At 26.5% G+C, this 16996-nt stretch overlaps 1 protein-coding gene across 1 annotated transcript in view; it reads left to right on the top strand.

Annotated features, from left to right (window-relative positions):
* Positions 1-16996, top strand: part of LOC100213066 (protein fantom) — an 85086-nt gene that overhangs the window by 12562 nt on the left and 55528 nt on the right. Inside the window, exons 3-8 of the mRNA XM_065820182.1 lie at positions 8252-8295; positions 14822-14877; positions 15059-15153; positions 15666-15746; positions 16392-16483; positions 16611-16688. Coding sequence (XP_065676254.1) covers positions 8252-8295; positions 14822-14877; positions 15059-15153; positions 15666-15746; positions 16392-16483; positions 16611-16688 — 446 coding nt within the window. The remainder of the gene's footprint in view (positions 1-8251; positions 8296-14821; positions 14878-15058; positions 15154-15665; positions 15747-16391; positions 16484-16610; positions 16689-16996) is intronic.

The following is a 16996-nucleotide window of genomic DNA, read 5'->3' as shown; positions in this document are numbered from 1 at the left end:
TTATTTATTAATATTACTGTTGAATTTTTTTGTTTGTTTGTTTATTTTGTTTAGGTGTCACTCCAATGACTAGTTTTTAACTATATGAGTGACACCTAACCTAATTTTGTAAAATTATAAAAATTTGTAATTTTCAATTTTTGGTTAAATAAATGGATATAATAGAAGGAAGTGTCCCCCAAACATACGTGACATTTAATCATTTGAATATGTAGCAGTTATAGCTGACTAATTATGCGTTTCTAACCAACAAAGCAAATCAAAACATTAAAATTTAAATGTTTTAGTTAAATCAATATAATTAATATTGAATAATATTAAATTGTTAAAACATTATGTGACATTGACTCTTGTATGTCATACATGCATACAGTATGTATACAATTAAACAACATTTAGTTAAAATACAGCTTCAACTATTTTTATTTTTTGAAAAAATCTATTTTTATAATCCGCTTAAAAAGCTAAAATTACTATTATTATTATAAACTTTTCAAAACATTCTTAAAAATCTAAAACCATCTTAAACAAATTTTTGAAGATTCTTCAAGTAAATTTAATGGTGGAAAGCTTAAACATTTTCTGACCGGTGCCAATTTGACCTATTGCGGGTTGCAAAAACGAGTTTATACAGATTTCGGTTGCAAAAACAAATGACGTGGTTGCAAAAAAAATAGCGCTGTTGCAAAAACAAAAGCAAAGTGCGACACTGAAAAAAAATCTACATAAACGAAAAAAAAAGTGACAATACAGAATTTAACTATGGTCATCATCATCATCATCATCATCATCATCATCATCATCATCATCATCATCATCATCATCATCATCATCATCATCATCATCATCACCATCACCACCATCATCAGGCTTTAACCTTCCTCTTTTTGCTGTTGATGATCATGATCATGATAACCATAATGATTATAATGATCATCATCATCATGATAGTGATGATAATAATGATTATGATGATCATGTTGATCATAATGATGTTTACATATGCATATATATACAAAATATAACATGAATTTGAATTAAAAATATATACTTTAGGATGTATAAATGTTTATGCAGCCCTGGTCACAAACCTGCCCCAGCCCTTGCTATATTTTATCGAACCAAGCCCTTGTCGTGGACAAATATCAACCCTGGCCACTTACTATTGCCTGTCTGATGATAGCTATACAAATATGCATTAAAATAACATTAATAAATAAATTGTTTTACTCAGTGTATCAAATAGTGCAAGAATAAATCATAAAATATTAGTTGCACCTTCTTTCAAGTTTATATAGCATGGCAACTGGACTAATAAAACATTTTTTATTTTTAACATTTGCATTTAAAAAAGACTCCTAATGTCAAGGTCAGTTTGTCAAAGTTTTGCATTCTGAAATCCAAGTGATGATGTATAATTTATGCTTAAATATTATAACTAATGGATTAGGTACTCACAATTTATGAGCCAAATCATCAAAATATAAGATGTTTCATTGGTGCAGTTAGGTGGAATAAAAGTTATAAAGATTTTACGGTCTAAGTTGTTCTCATGAAAATGCTGAATGTATACTTGTTAACAATGCTAATTCAATGCTTACTATTTACAATTTGATTTTTCTTTGTAAACAAATCCTGCATCAATAAGATATAATTATAGATATACATATATATATATATATATATATATATATATATATATATATATATATATATATATATATATATATATATATATATTTAAACAACTTTAAAAAGTATTCTACACAATAGAGTGCTCAATGTTCTTAAAAGAACAGAGCAATTATATTAGTAGTAGAAAATCACTTAACAAAAATTTTTTCCATTTAACACTGTGTTTCATCAACAAAGATTCATCAGAAATGGATCCATTTCTGATGAATCTTTGTTGATGAAACACAGTGTTAAATGGAAAAAATTTTTGTCAAGTGATTTTCTACTACTAATATATATATATATATATATATATATATATATATATATATATATATATATATATATATATATATATATATATATATATATATATATGTAGGTATATATATATATATATATATATATATATATATATATATATATATATATATATGTATGTATATATATATATATATATATGTATGTATGTATATATATATATATGTATATATATATATATATATATATATATATATATATATATATATATATATAGATATGTATGTATATATATCTATATATATATATATATATATATATATATATATATATATATATATATATATATATATATATATATTATGTATATTTTATGTATACTTTTTTAAAATAATTATAAATTGAATCAATTTTTTAGACGTTAATTATAAGCATGTTTAAAATTTTTCAAAAATGATTCATATTTCCAGTTACATTAGAATAAAGTTTGTTCATACAATATAAAATGTTATAATAGTAAAAGAAATACAATTAAAAATGCCATTTGTGACAATAATAAAAGCAATAAAATGGTTGCATAGTTATGCTAGTTATATAGAAATTTTATGTTTCATCGTATATTCATCTAGGTTTTTCCACACAATGAGCGAAAAAAAAATTTAATTTTATAATAAAATTTATTGGAGGTAAAATCTAATAAGAAGAAACTGTTATTATAATTGACAATGCACTTATTGTTGATATGGAGATGTTTGAAAATGTGTGATTTTTTGTTAAAAAGTGTGGTGTGTGTGCGTGTATATATATAACTTAAGTTGCTAGTTTAGATAAGCACTCTGGCATAACACTGAAATAGGCTGCTGCCGGGGGCTTTAGTACATACATAGACTGACAAATAGCCTGACTAGCAGCAGAGTAATGCTACATTTACTGAGGGTTTGGGATGAGACAGCAACCTTTTTTTTCATTCTTCTTCGTTTTTTTCTTCTTTTTCTGAAAACCCCGTATGCTACAAAGATAAGCAAAACTAGTGAGCAAATGCTTATCAATACAGCTATAGAAGATATATATATATATATATATATATATATATATATATATATATATATATATATATATATATATATATATATATATATATATATATATATATATATATATATATATATATATATATATATATATATGTTAAATGCAAAAAGTGTTAAATTTAAATTTATATATCTGATATAGCGTATATAGATCAGCAAATGCTTAATAGTTTTGCTTATCTTTATAACATACCGCTTTCTTAGAAAAAGAAGAAAAAAACAAATAATAATGAAAGATAAGGTTGCTGCCCATCCCGAAACCTCAGTCAATGTAGGGGCACTTCTTTGCAGCAGCAAGATAATTGATGCATGTACCATAGACAAGCCTTTCCAGGAGGTGTGCGCAGTTTTTCTGTCCTAGCACCCTCTTTTCTCCCCTCCATCTATTTACTTTTTAACATGCACGTTTTTGTCTAGAACTCAGAAAAAAATGTAATTGAATATTTCTCTTTACACAGTGTGTCTGATTTTATGTCTGATGCATGAAATGCCTTTATGCACTAACACACTACTAAACATACACATTAAAAAGCATTGAGTTTGTAATGTTAGATAGTAAAAAAAATGCATGTAAAATTTATAAGTAGTTTATTAAGTAAAAATGAAAAGAAAAATTTTTATTCTAATTAAACTAAAAATCTAAATTTTGTAACATTTTTTCCAATCCCTTTTACTATTTAATCTCTCCACATTTGTGTGGAGAGATTAAATAGTAAAATTTACTTTTATTTGATTATCATGTTTATATAATTTACTTTTATTTGATTATCATGTTTAAATTTAGATTACAACTTATACCAAGTTATTAGAGTTGACTTGTCAACACAATGCACAAGTTGATTATTTAATAAAAAATATTATTATGTAATAAACAATCAATATAAACATTGAATCTTTTAAATAAATATGTTTTAAAATTAATTTTTGCTAAATAACTAAAAATCCTTAAAACAAATAAATCAAATGTTGTTATTTAATTATGTTATTTATGCTATTGTAAAAATCTATTATTTCTGTTTTTTCTTAAGGTGATATTTCATAGCATTAACCAGTTGCTGATTGAATTTTTAAAGATGAAATTTTGCATAAAATGTGCTTTATTTGGACCCAGCAAACATCTTCTTTATGTGGTCAAGTAAAATTGTTTAAGGAAATAGACTGCTTCATATAAACAATGTTAGTTTCTTGTTCCTGGTTTCAACGGTAGTTTCCGTGGTTCCTGGAATTGTTGAACAAGTAGCATAACATTTAAACTTAATGCAATTTAATACAATTGCATCATTTGAAATCTATTGAAAATGTATTGATAATTTTTCTACATCTTACATTTTCTCAGATGAATTGATATGATCTGTTAGTGATTGTAAACTGGCCAGTGTTAAAAATTTTGTGATAGGGCCCCAAATGCAATTACAAGCACTCTTTCCATGTGATATATCAAAAAAATGCCATTCTGTAGATACTTCATAATCTTGTTCATGGTGACATAAGTTAGATATATTTTTATAATTTTTGTATTGTGAACCTGCATTATCACTAATATAAATTCAATGGTTAAAGTAAGGCATCAACTCTTTTAAAAATTTTATTACTTCATAAGTAAAACAATGAACTGAGTTTATATTGTGTTGCAAATGTTCTGAGATGGTACAAACACTTTTACATTTTATCTTATTTTCTTCAATATAGTAATTACTATATTGAATTACTTGTAGTATTACTTAGTAATGTAGTTTTTAGATGCTTCAAATATGCTTCTTGATTTTTGACTATGTACTGATGGTCTTATAATTGGTCTATTTGTTGACAGGCTTTTTTATCAAAATCATCCACTGGTTACTAAAACTATATCATGTTTTTTGTTAGCTTTTTGCCACTGAATAAAACTGATTTCTTCCATGCTGTGTTTTATAAAACAAAGTAGTAAGTGTGTAGTTATATATCATTAGATCTAAATCAACATTGAGTTAGATCTAATGATGCACTTGCCATTATTTTTTAATTACTATCTAAAAAGATATATTTAAATACAGGTTTTGAAATATAAACTAAGGTTTCCATGAGTTTTGGCACAAATAAATGAGAGATGATAAATTTTATGTATGAAATAAAGATATAAAAAGAACAATAACTTGCTTGTCTTTTATGTCGCAGCTTTTAAATGTGTATGTTTTATAGTGTGTTTGTGCATAAAGGCACTTCATGCATCAGACATAAAACTAGACACACTGTGTAAATACAAAGTTCAATTACAACTTTTTCTAAGTTCTGGGCATGTTTAAAGTAAATGAAGGGGATGCTAGGGTTATTTAAAAACTGAGTTTAGACAAGGTTTAAATTTAAGACTTATTTCTAGTTTCTTGATTTTGAAATACTTTTATATATATACATACTTTGTATTTCAATATATAATAAAAAAGTATACCAATATCTCTATTTTTATTGTTTTTAATGCATTTTGCGCAAATTTCATAGTTCTGATTTTGTAACTTCCCCTTAAGTACCACTACTTTTTTTTTCTGAAATCACTGTAATAGTCTTTAATTAAATTTGTAGAAAAAAAAAAGTTTTATTACAGTAAATCTTAAGTTGTATAGAATAAAAAAAACTAGAAGGTTTTCTGAAATTTTGTTTTTGAAATATTAAAAAACAAAATTTCAGAAAACCTTCAAAGTATGAATAAAACATGTTTTTGCTACTGAAATTTTTATTTTTAGAAAAATCATATTTCATGAACCACAAAATATTTTATGCTAAAATTTTTAGAAACTGCTTTTCTCATTGATATAAACCAAACCACCAAGTTTCATCAAAATATGAGATCAATGTTGGATCTCATATTTTGATGAAATATGAGATCCAACATGGATCTCATATTTTGAGATCCAACATGGATCCAATGCATGGAATGACCTTATTCCAATGCATAGAATGACCTTAACAACAATAACAACTCTTTATTAAAATGCCTCTCTGTGATTGACCCTATGTCTCAAGGTCACAAAAGGTCTTCATGCTCACTAGTGTGCTTTTTACCAAACTTCTTGGATTCAGGCTGGCATGGAGTCTTTTATTTCCTCTCGACAATTCCAAGTCAAGCCTTACTTTTTTCCATGGTTTCCTTTCATTGTGCAGCTGTATTTTGCAATCGTAACCTTTACTTTCATATCTATCAGCAAAACAGTTCTCCAGAAAACAGGCATTTGTTTACTATTGCTAAAAACCATTGTAAAAAGGTTTTGTTTAACGCCAAAGCTCACTATTCTCAGGTCACCAAATCGCGTATTTTATCTCAAAAATAAAGCTCTCGTGACCTCTGGATAATCTCTAAAAGTATCTATAACAAGGATAAATTTGTTATTCTGCCTCTCTTGTATGGTTCAGATTTTGTCACCTCACCTAAAAGCAAAGCTGAATTGTTTGCTAAGAACTTCTCATCAATATCATCTCTTGATTCCACTAATTGTGTTCTACCTGATATAGCCGACAAACCAGTTAATCCATTGCCTGAACTTTGTATAACTCTATCTTCTTTATCTTAAGTGATTTTCTGCTTCGACTCTTCTACAGCTTGTAGCTCTGACAACATACCTGTTATAGTTTTGCAGAAGTATTCTCCAGAGCTCTCATCTATATTTTAAAAACTATTTAACAAGTGCTTATCAGACTCTTGTTTTCCAGTTGGCTGGAAAGCGGCATCTGTTATCCCTATTTTCAAAAATTCTGGAGAACAATCTGACTCGTCTAACTACCTGAAAGATAATAAGAAGACTAATGGGACGATAAGGTTTTTGAGTCTTTGATTATCAAATACTTAGTCTTTCATCTTGAATCTAATAACTTACTTTCTGTTCATCAATATAGATTTCGATCTTCTCGTTCTACTGTTGAACTGTAATAACTGATAGGTTTTATTATGCATTAGATAGATTTTGAGAAGCTATGGCTATCACTCAACATTTCTAAAGTGTTTGATAAAGTTAGACATGCTGGTCTTCTCCATAAGCTCTCTTCTTACGGTATATCAGGTAACATTTTCAAGATTAGAAGTTGTCTTTGATGTAAGTAGTATAAAAGTTGTCCTTGATGGCTACCACTTTTCTTTATTTCCTGTAACTTAATGGGTTCCTCAAGGTTCTATCCTTGGCTCATTACTTTTTTTAATTTACATTGATGATCTCACTGAAATTCTCACATCTAAGGTGACATTGTTTGCTGATGATACTACCATTTATTTTTGTCTTGATAAGAAGCCAACACTCTTTAATTCCTTGGAGGGAGCATTTGAGCTTGAAAAAGATCTCACTTCTGCTACAGCATTGGGCTCTCAGTGACCGGTGAACTTTAACTCAAATAAAATTCAAATTTTTTCAGCTAATCGTTATTGCAATAATCTAGATTTTCCAATATTTATGAACGGTAATGTACTGGATGAATCATCTACCCTTCATCTTCTAAGATTAACTTGTACTTCCGATCTTTCTTGGAAACCATATATCAAATCGATAGCATCTCTTCATTGTGCTCACCACTTTCATACTCAGGATTCTATTGTTTATCTCTACAAATTTCAAATCTGTCCTTGTATGGAGTATTGTTGCCTTATCTGGGGCGAATCTTCCAATGATACCCCTTCTCTTTTAGACAAGGTGCAAAAATGCATTGAAAACATAGTTGGACCTGCTCTTGCAGCCAACCTCCAACCATTATCACATCATCATAATGTTGCTTCTCTTTCTCTTTTCTATAAATACTATAATGGGCACTGCTCTAAAGAGCTAGTGTCTCTTGTGCCATCTACTAAAATTTATTCTTGTGCTACTCGTCATTCACTTAAGTCTCATTCTTTTACTGTGACTGTTCCCTGTTCCTAAGTGCTCCAAAAATTCTTATTTGTATAGATTTTTTAATCGAGCATCAACCCTTTGGAATTCGCTTCCTTTATCTTCTTTTCCTGATTCATATAATTTGCAACCTTTTAAGTCATCTGTTAGTTGTTATTTTCCTCTATAAATTTCATGTTTTCTCTTCCTTCTCTAATTATTGCTTCTCTAATAGTAACTTCCTACTCTAATAGTGGTTGCTTGCAGCATTGTTGGAAATGAAGATAATGAAAAAATATATATTTTTTATTTATTTATTTATTAGTTAATGGTCAACAGAGTTATGTCACATGATCAGTTGTTTTGTTCTTTGTTATTTAAGTTGTTTAATTATTGTTTTAGAATTTAAAGAAAACATCTCATAAGCAAGAAGAAAAGATGAAGCAGTAAGTATTTATCTTTAAAGCATTAAATTGAAAAAATGAGAAAAGAAAACTCCTTTCAAAATAAATTATTCAAAAATAACACATTTAAAAAAAAAGGTTGTAATAATAGCAATAATACAAAACTGTTAAGATTTAATGCCATGTTAAATTTATTACAGGCAAAACAAGTAGGTTAAATATACTTTGATAACATAATGATAGTAGTTGTCAAAGAACATAATCAAAAGAAATACAAATTATAAATTTATTGAAATGTCATCAAACAATTTGCACATTCATGAAGAAATTGGAGCTATAAACAAGTCTCAAAAGCAGCTGAAATTGCGATATCTATTGCTATAAGAGTTATAAAGCAGTGCACCGTGAATCAAAACAACAACAAAATGGCGATGAACCCCTCACAACTTTTTTATAAATTAGGTGCCCTTTCTGAATATATAAATATTAAATTACAATGATTTTTTATTTCTAAAGAAAAAATCATTTATTTTATATTTTATTGTTAAAAGAAAAAATTTGATACTTTCAATAAAATGTGAAAAATGTTAGATTTTTATTTAACTAAAATAGAGAATTTTTAATTGAATTAAAAGTGTATATTTATTTTTAAAATAATCTTTTGACTTTTTTTTGAAGAAAAACAAAAAAAAGTAAAAAAAAAACTGACTTTTTTTTGAAGAAAAAAAAGTCTGCTTTTTTTTTGTTTAAATTTAAAAACCTTTCTAAAAAAAAGTAGCAAATAGTTGTATTTTTTTGTTTATACATTAGCTAAAAAATGTTCCACCGAGTTCCAAGAATATAAATAGTTTTTCCAATTAATTAACATTTCTACTTTTAGAATATAAACGAATTACTGCAGTCTCCTGCGGTATTGAAAGTTATTAAAGAAATGCAAATGTTAATAAACCCATAAAAACCTTGTTTTTTGTTATTTTTAAAGTATTTTGTTACATCAAAACAAATTAAAATGGCGAGAAACTTAAATTTGAGTTTTTTACCTGTGTAACTTGTTCTAATATAGCTTTTAAATCATAAATATTAAATATAGTTTTAAAAAATGTGCTTTTATCATTATATACTATTTAGAAGTTTGTTAAAATATTTATTGTAAATTTTGAAGAATGATTTATGATTCGATTAGTTTGAAAAAGTTTTACAACTTGAGTATTCCTGTAATATAAAATTAACTTAGTAATATAATATTATGACAGGAAATCTAATGTGATAATTTTTAAGGCAATAACAACATAAAATTTTAAACAGTTTAATGTAAAAAAGTATATAGAGTAATTTAAAATGTTTCTGATATATTAAAGATTATATTATTTTGATGGTTTTTAAAAACAATAACAATGAAAAGATTAGATCTTATCCCAAATTTACGTGAATTAGGAGTGGGTAAATTAAGATTATGGAAGGATTTACTTAATGAAATTGAAAATACTGAAGAAATTCGCAAGGAAAACCTAAATAAAGTAAAGGTTGCTTTAGTTATATTTATTTCAAAGGTGAAAAAAAACTAAAACAATTTGGCCAAAATATAATACATTGATACAAAAAGAATATCATTGGCTCCAAAGAAATATTGTGACCCACAAAACTAGCCATTTTGTTTCTGGAAGACCCTATAAACAATGGGGTGTTCTTGGAGAGCAAAGCAAAAAGAAAAAGATAAAAGAACTAGCCACTGAACATCATAAAGCTCTATCTTTAGCTTCTGCAAAAAGTGGAAATGCTGCTGGAGTAAGAATAACCTCTATTTTGAAAAATATTATGTCTATTGTTTTGAAGATCAAAAAGGTTGATGAAACTTTGGATAAAAACTTTCCCATTAACAGGAGTGTAGAAGAAGCTCTTGCATTAAAAATGAACACTGATCTCAGTGATAAACAATATCTAATGGTCAGAAACTCAGCTTTTGTACACAATGTACATAGTTATCCTACCTTGCACGAAAATATAAATTTTTCTGAAAAGCATGTTAGATTACACTGTTAATAAAATAACTGAAATGATTGATATGCTGGAATGTAGTTAAGATAACAATATATTTGGGTTTTTATATGAAAAGATTGGTTTTAATGGAGCATCGAGCCAAAGTATTTATAAACAGAAATACAAGACAAACAGCACAATTATAGAACTTTCATATAGAATCTTTTCAGTACAGCTTTTATGCTTTTATTGCTCAAAGTAGGAGATAGCGAAATTTGGAATAATGGAAATCCTTTAAGTTTTCAATTTTGTAAACCTCTTTATCTACAAAATAAAAAAGGAGTCCAATTTTATCCAAAGAAGAAGAATCAGATCTAAAAAATGCAAACTGCAACACCCAGACCGGTCAGACCTGTTAACCAAACAGGTTGGGTATAGATCTTATAATGTCCAGACCCGTTATACCCAGACCCTACTAACATTTTCTTAATATGTTTTCATTATAATTTTCTTATATACTTTTTTCATTATATCTTATTTAATATAAGGCCTATGCCGATCAAAACCAACAATGATTTTTGAAATGTTCAAAAAGGTTCATAAACCAGATTATAAACCCCAATTTTATGCACTTTTAAAAAAGATTTTTTTAAGAAAAAGTCTTTTCAAGTTAAATTAAAATTCGATTTGGGAATTGTCTTTAACAAGTAATAAACAGGTTTTATGGAGTGTTTTTTGTAACGAGAATTCTAACATTGCAAGTTTTTATTTAATGGATTGCTTTTTGTTCTATCATTTCAGAATAAGACATCTCGCAAAAATTCATCTAATGATGGCTTTTGAAAAATTTATAAACCCGATCGTTTAAAAAAAGTCGTCTCATCAAAAAATCTTCTCATTTTATTTTTAGTTTCAAAAATTTCATTACGTCAAAGAAAAAGACTAAAGAAGTACGCAATTTATAAAAGAGGAGTGGACAAATGTTAAAGGTTTTTGTGACTATTTAAAATTTTTTTACGAAAAAATAAATCTTTTCTTTACAACATTCAATCCAACAGCAAACTACTAATTTAATCATATTTGTGAAATTTATTTACAAAAAGCTGATATGTGCAGCAATCATAAGTAGTTTATCTGTGAAATGGGGAGGAAAATGATGGGAGAATTTTCATAATATTGGAAATTAGTTCCGATATATTAGCCATTGCATCTGTGTTGGACCTGCGTTATAAAATGATCAGCGTTGAGTACTACTCTAAGGAAATTTATGGTGCCACAAGTGAACAGAAGTTAGAAAATATTAATGGACTATTAAAAAAGTTGTATAATGAGTACGCTGCTAAATACTTCAACACTGTAAACACACCAGTGCTAAAGGAAACTATTTCAAATCAGTCTACTACATCTGCTTCTTTTTTATATTCAAAAAATGAAAAATAAAAAAATTTATATTAATATTATTTATTTTTAAACAAACTTTATGTCATATGAACTAAACTTTTATATGACAAAACAATCAATGCACCTTTTACTCTCATTCTCTTTATAACTTTTCGATTTATTAGTCTCTCTAACATTATCTGATAACTGTTTGGCTAATAAATTTTAAAAAAAACATTACTTTTTAATAATTTTATAATAATTATTATTTCTTTAATAATAATTTATTTTTTTATTATCTAAAATATTCATACATTCTAAACTAATAATTTTTAATGTTGAATAACAAAAATAACAAAGTTTTGTTTTTAACCTATTTCAAACCAATTCACAGATTCTCAGATTTTTCTTGCTTCTTCTTATATACAAGTAATATTTGTATATATTTCTTTAACCAGCTCGCCAAAACATTTTATATTATATAACATAAATTACATGAAATGTTATACAATTAATGCTATAAAATATATACTTGTAGCGGGCTGCAAGTATATAACATATAAAGTTTAAACCCTGGTTTACGTGTTTTGATAATTTGTAAATCAATACATAAAAGTTCTCTAAAAACGCAGCTTTTCAAATAATAACTTGTTTCGTTATGTTTCTATTTAAGAAGTTAAATTAAAATTTTGTTCAAAAACCCTTATGCATATAGGTATCACCCCTTCTTAGGTTATATAATGGAATTTCTAATGGCTAAATTCTTTAGTTTTTCAATATTTCTATTATTTACAACACTCCACTGATGACTGAGAAAAACTACTTTAGTTACCATACAGTTCTTGGCGGCCATGATGATACTTGCATATATTAGACCAATACCAACTCTTTAATGCTGTTCGGTGACAAGGCTATTAGGACTTCTTCTGGCACCTTTAAACAAAAAATGTGCATTTTTTTTTTAGAATAACTGATAGGGTCGGGTCTGGACCCAGACCCGTTTATTAAATTGGGTCTGGATCAGATCTGTTAAAACCCAAACGCAGACCCGTTTATACAAGTTGGGTCTGGGTCCGGATCCACTGATACCCAACCCAGACCTGACCCATTACCAGCCCTAGTTAAGCCTATATGCTGACATGCCTAAAGCTGATTTTGGTAATACCAATGGCGGCAATACTGCCAGAAAAGCATTTTAAAATAATGAAGTTTTTTCTGAAAATACTTAAGTTGATTGTGATATAGTTAAAATATTGCATAATATTCTCATAACCATATCTTGTGGATATCCTATTAGTATCAATGAATTAGATTTATACTGCACTGAAATAGCAAAACGTATAGTGAGTTTGTACGACTGGTATGTTATGCTTCCTATTGTACATATACTGCTATTGCATAGTTCTTCTGTATCATATAAATAACCTTTGCCAATTGGAGTATATTCAGAAGATGCACTTGAGAGTTTGAATAAACAGGTAAGAAGTTTTAGACTTAAGTATACGGTAAAAATATCAAGGTTAAACAGTATGATGAATCAGATGCACTACCTTTTAGTAAGATCAGATGCAAAAGTATCTAGCATATCTTTTAGAAAACATAAGAGCTATCGAGGAAAACCGTTACCTGACGAAGTTATTAAATTAATTGTAATGTAAATAATAAAATAAATGTAATAATATACATTTTTTTCTCTATGTATCAACATCCTTTAAAACCTTTTTATAAAAATATCAAATAGAGTAATGTATCAAGATAATGTGTTTGTCTTAAAGATTCTAAAACTTTAACAAAAATTATTTTGTGTGCGTATAGTCAACATTAACGCAGGCATAAATACGTAAGCGCCCATTGTACCCCTCGAAGCTATGCAATAAAAAGTTTTTTTTAACAAATTTAAAATCTTTGACCAAAAAATTATAGTTTTAACATATAACATGTTTATTTACAATTTATATCAAATTTTATTGAATTTTTGCTGTTTTTATATCGTCCTGAGTCAGTGTGCAGTGTAAGGAGACCCTCTATCCATCAAACATCACTTAAAAGAGAGCTTATTCATTAAATATCAATGTAAAGAGACCCTATCCCTCAAACGATCACCAAGATAGGAAAAAAAGTTTAAGAATTAATCAGTAGTAAATAAGATACATTGTTCATTTAATAGAAAACTTTTTGAATAGAGAAAGAGCTAAAAAATGCAAAGTTTCTGATTTTTTTATATAAAATCTGAAGAAATATTACAATTACAAACCTTTCCAAGCAGTTAAATACCCAAAATGTTTTTAGCAATCGAAATTTAACTGCCAAAATTCTAGCATGAAAATATAAAACACTCACATAACTTTAGTCAACTAATTAAAATATTATACTCCAATTATTTGTGGTGGTGTAAGCAACAAGTTTAAATACAAATTTTTTGACTAATTTGAAAAAAATTTAGTTGCAGAACAAAGAGCTTTTGTGATGTCATCAACTTAGACATCAGACATTTATATTCAAGAGAGTCTTTAAAAGTAACTTTCGTTACTCGTTTGTATCACACACTAGACTTTTTTTGCTTGTTTCAACTTCACTTTATATCACTATTTTAAGAAAACTTTTGAGTGGTATGTAATATAAATTTTGTACCAAAAAATTCAATCTACAATTCAGTCTTGTTAAAAAATATTGGGAAATATATATATTGATATTGGGAAAAAATATTTGCATAAAACAGGCAAATATTTTTTCCCAACAGTCTATTAATTCAGTACAAGAATTGGTCAAAGCATTGTTAATGATAAGCAAGAAAATCACAATAACAATTATGAAGAAGCTAATAATGTTCAATTGTTTTTAAGAAATGAAAATAATATGTTTATACTCTTTACCTCCTTTTTATGATTAAAACTTAACAAATTAGTAAAAAAACAGTAATTTAAAATTTTTTTGAAAAGTTTTTCCTTCTCATTTTTTTTTATCTCAAAATTTTTTATAAAATTTTTAACAATTTATAGTTTTTGCAATTTTTATTAGATTTTTATGAAATTACAAAAATTTTGGAAACTGTTTAGTTTTTGAAATTAATTAGCAAGGTGAAAGGTAACACCTTATTTCATGAAACTAAACACATTAAAAAGTGATTCTTTTACATACTTTATTAATTTATAATTTTTGCATATTATAGTTTTTAATTACTATCTGTATTATTCAATTAATAATATAATAGAATGGCAACAAAGCTATTAAAAATTGCTAAAGATAGAAGAAAAATACAAGAAGGAGGTTTGATGCTTTTTTTATAGGTCTTTTTTATCATCATCATCATTGCCATCAACATCTTTATCATCATCACATCATCATCATCATTATCATCATCGCTTGCTTTTTTAATGTAATCAGGATCGCATTCCATTTTTTAATGGAATCAGAACTTCATGCAATCAGAACTTTAAAATTTTTTTAGGACCTGCAAACATTATTGAATTGCAAGAAAAAATTGAAGAACTTCAATCAAAAGTTTTTACTCTTGAAAATGCAAATGTGCTTCTAAAAAATAAGGTAATACACAAATCCTTTCACAATTTGTAAAATATTATCTTGACATAAATTTAATTCACAGATTTACATATAGTTTTTAAACTATAAAAATAGAAGTTTAAAAACTAAATTTTTTGAAAATTTTTTTGCTGGTTTTGGATTGTGTATAAAAAAAAAAACTTGCAATGATTTTGTTAATATATATTTTCATTTGTTTATAAAATAACTTTTCAAAGATGGCCACTATAGTCAAGGAGACCAATCATTATTATTAATAACTTTACTTTTCCTTTTTTTTTTATACTCACAATTATGACTTAAAACACAAATTTTGACAGATGGAAAGAAAAGTATACTACTAATAAAGATACTAAACACTCTAGATTCTCTAAGAATATGGCTTTTATATGAATGCTATGAAAGAAACCACTTTTAGATAAATGCTATGCTTCTTTTGTACATTTCATTTTACCAACAAATAATAAAAAAAAACCTAGAAAAGTTTTATAAATTTTTACTATTGTATTTTATAGCTAGAAGTTAACCGTCAGCAGTTAGAAACTCATGGCAAAAAAGCAACACCTTATGATCATATTCAATCAAGAATTAATACAGTATGTTACTCCAATAAAGTACTTTTTTTTTCAATCACGAATCAGTACAAAATTTACTAATAATTTGCAATAAAATATTTTCTGGAAAAAGTTCTTAAAGTTAAATTCATTTCATATTGACGTTACCTTAAGTTACTTTAAAATCAGTGTTTATTATAAAATGTTAAAAATAATTTAAAAAATCAACCTAGTAAGTAAAAAAAATAAGTTTGTTTGTACAAAAGATAAGTTTGTAAATATGAAAGATATTAATAAAATAATTTATTAAGTATAAAAAATAAGTTATTAAAAAAATATTTTACAAAATTATAAGTTTGAGTTTAAATTTTTAATAAATTTGTTAAACTTAATTTGTTTTTTTTTAAATAATAGTTATCACTTAAACTTAAAATAATAAAGAATAATTAATTAATAATATTAATTAATAAATAATTTATTAAATTTAAGTTTAAGTAGTAACTATTATTTAAAAAAAAAACACAAAAATTAAGTTTAACAAATTTATTAAAAATTTAAACTCAAACTTATACTTTTGTAAAATATTTTTTTAATAACTTATTTTTTATGCTTAATAAATTATTTTATTAACTAATTGACTAATTATAATTATTTAAAATTATTTGGCTTATACATGTATATTTTTAGGGCCCAGCAAGTAAAAGGCCTAATACAGCAGCTCTTCGTGAAAAAAGAATTAAAGATCAAATAAGGGTGCATGGAAGCCCTCCTCCACCAAAGTAATATACATTTTTTGAAACTTTTTTTATTGATTTTTTTCAATTATTACCATAGTTTTTTAATGGTTAAGTAGTTTCTCTATGAAGTTTTAGGTTGGTTTTGTTGTTAATTGTTTTTAAATTTTAGAGACATGCTTCATGGGTCACCTCGCAGTCATAGCTCTCCTCATTCATATATCCCTCCTCCAATTCTACCACAACCCAGGTAAGTTGTTATCGTATTCCTGTCATCTTTTTTCTCTAATTCAGGTAATAATGTATCATAAATTTGACTAGGGCCAAGTTTGATAAAATAAACTTGTTGCTGGGCCAGGAGTAATTAATAATTGAATTTCAAAAGGAATTTTACTCTCATCATCATCGTCTTCAGCATTTTTTTTTTTTAGTTTTTTGTTTTAGGTGCCCCAAGAAGATCTAATGGTCTTGTTACAGAGCACTGTGAACAAACATTTAATTAGGAAGTTCATGTCTCCTTCCTTACCAATAGCGCGAAATATGCCCAGAGATTGTTTT

Source organism: Hydra vulgaris, chromosome 15 (assembly GCF_038396675.1).
Source record: "Hydra vulgaris chromosome 15, alternate assembly HydraT2T_AEP".
In the NCBI taxonomy this organism is placed as follows: Eukaryota; Metazoa; Cnidaria; class Hydrozoa; order Anthoathecata; family Hydridae; genus Hydra; species Hydra vulgaris.
This window is presented reverse-complemented; position numbering and strand designations above follow the sequence as displayed.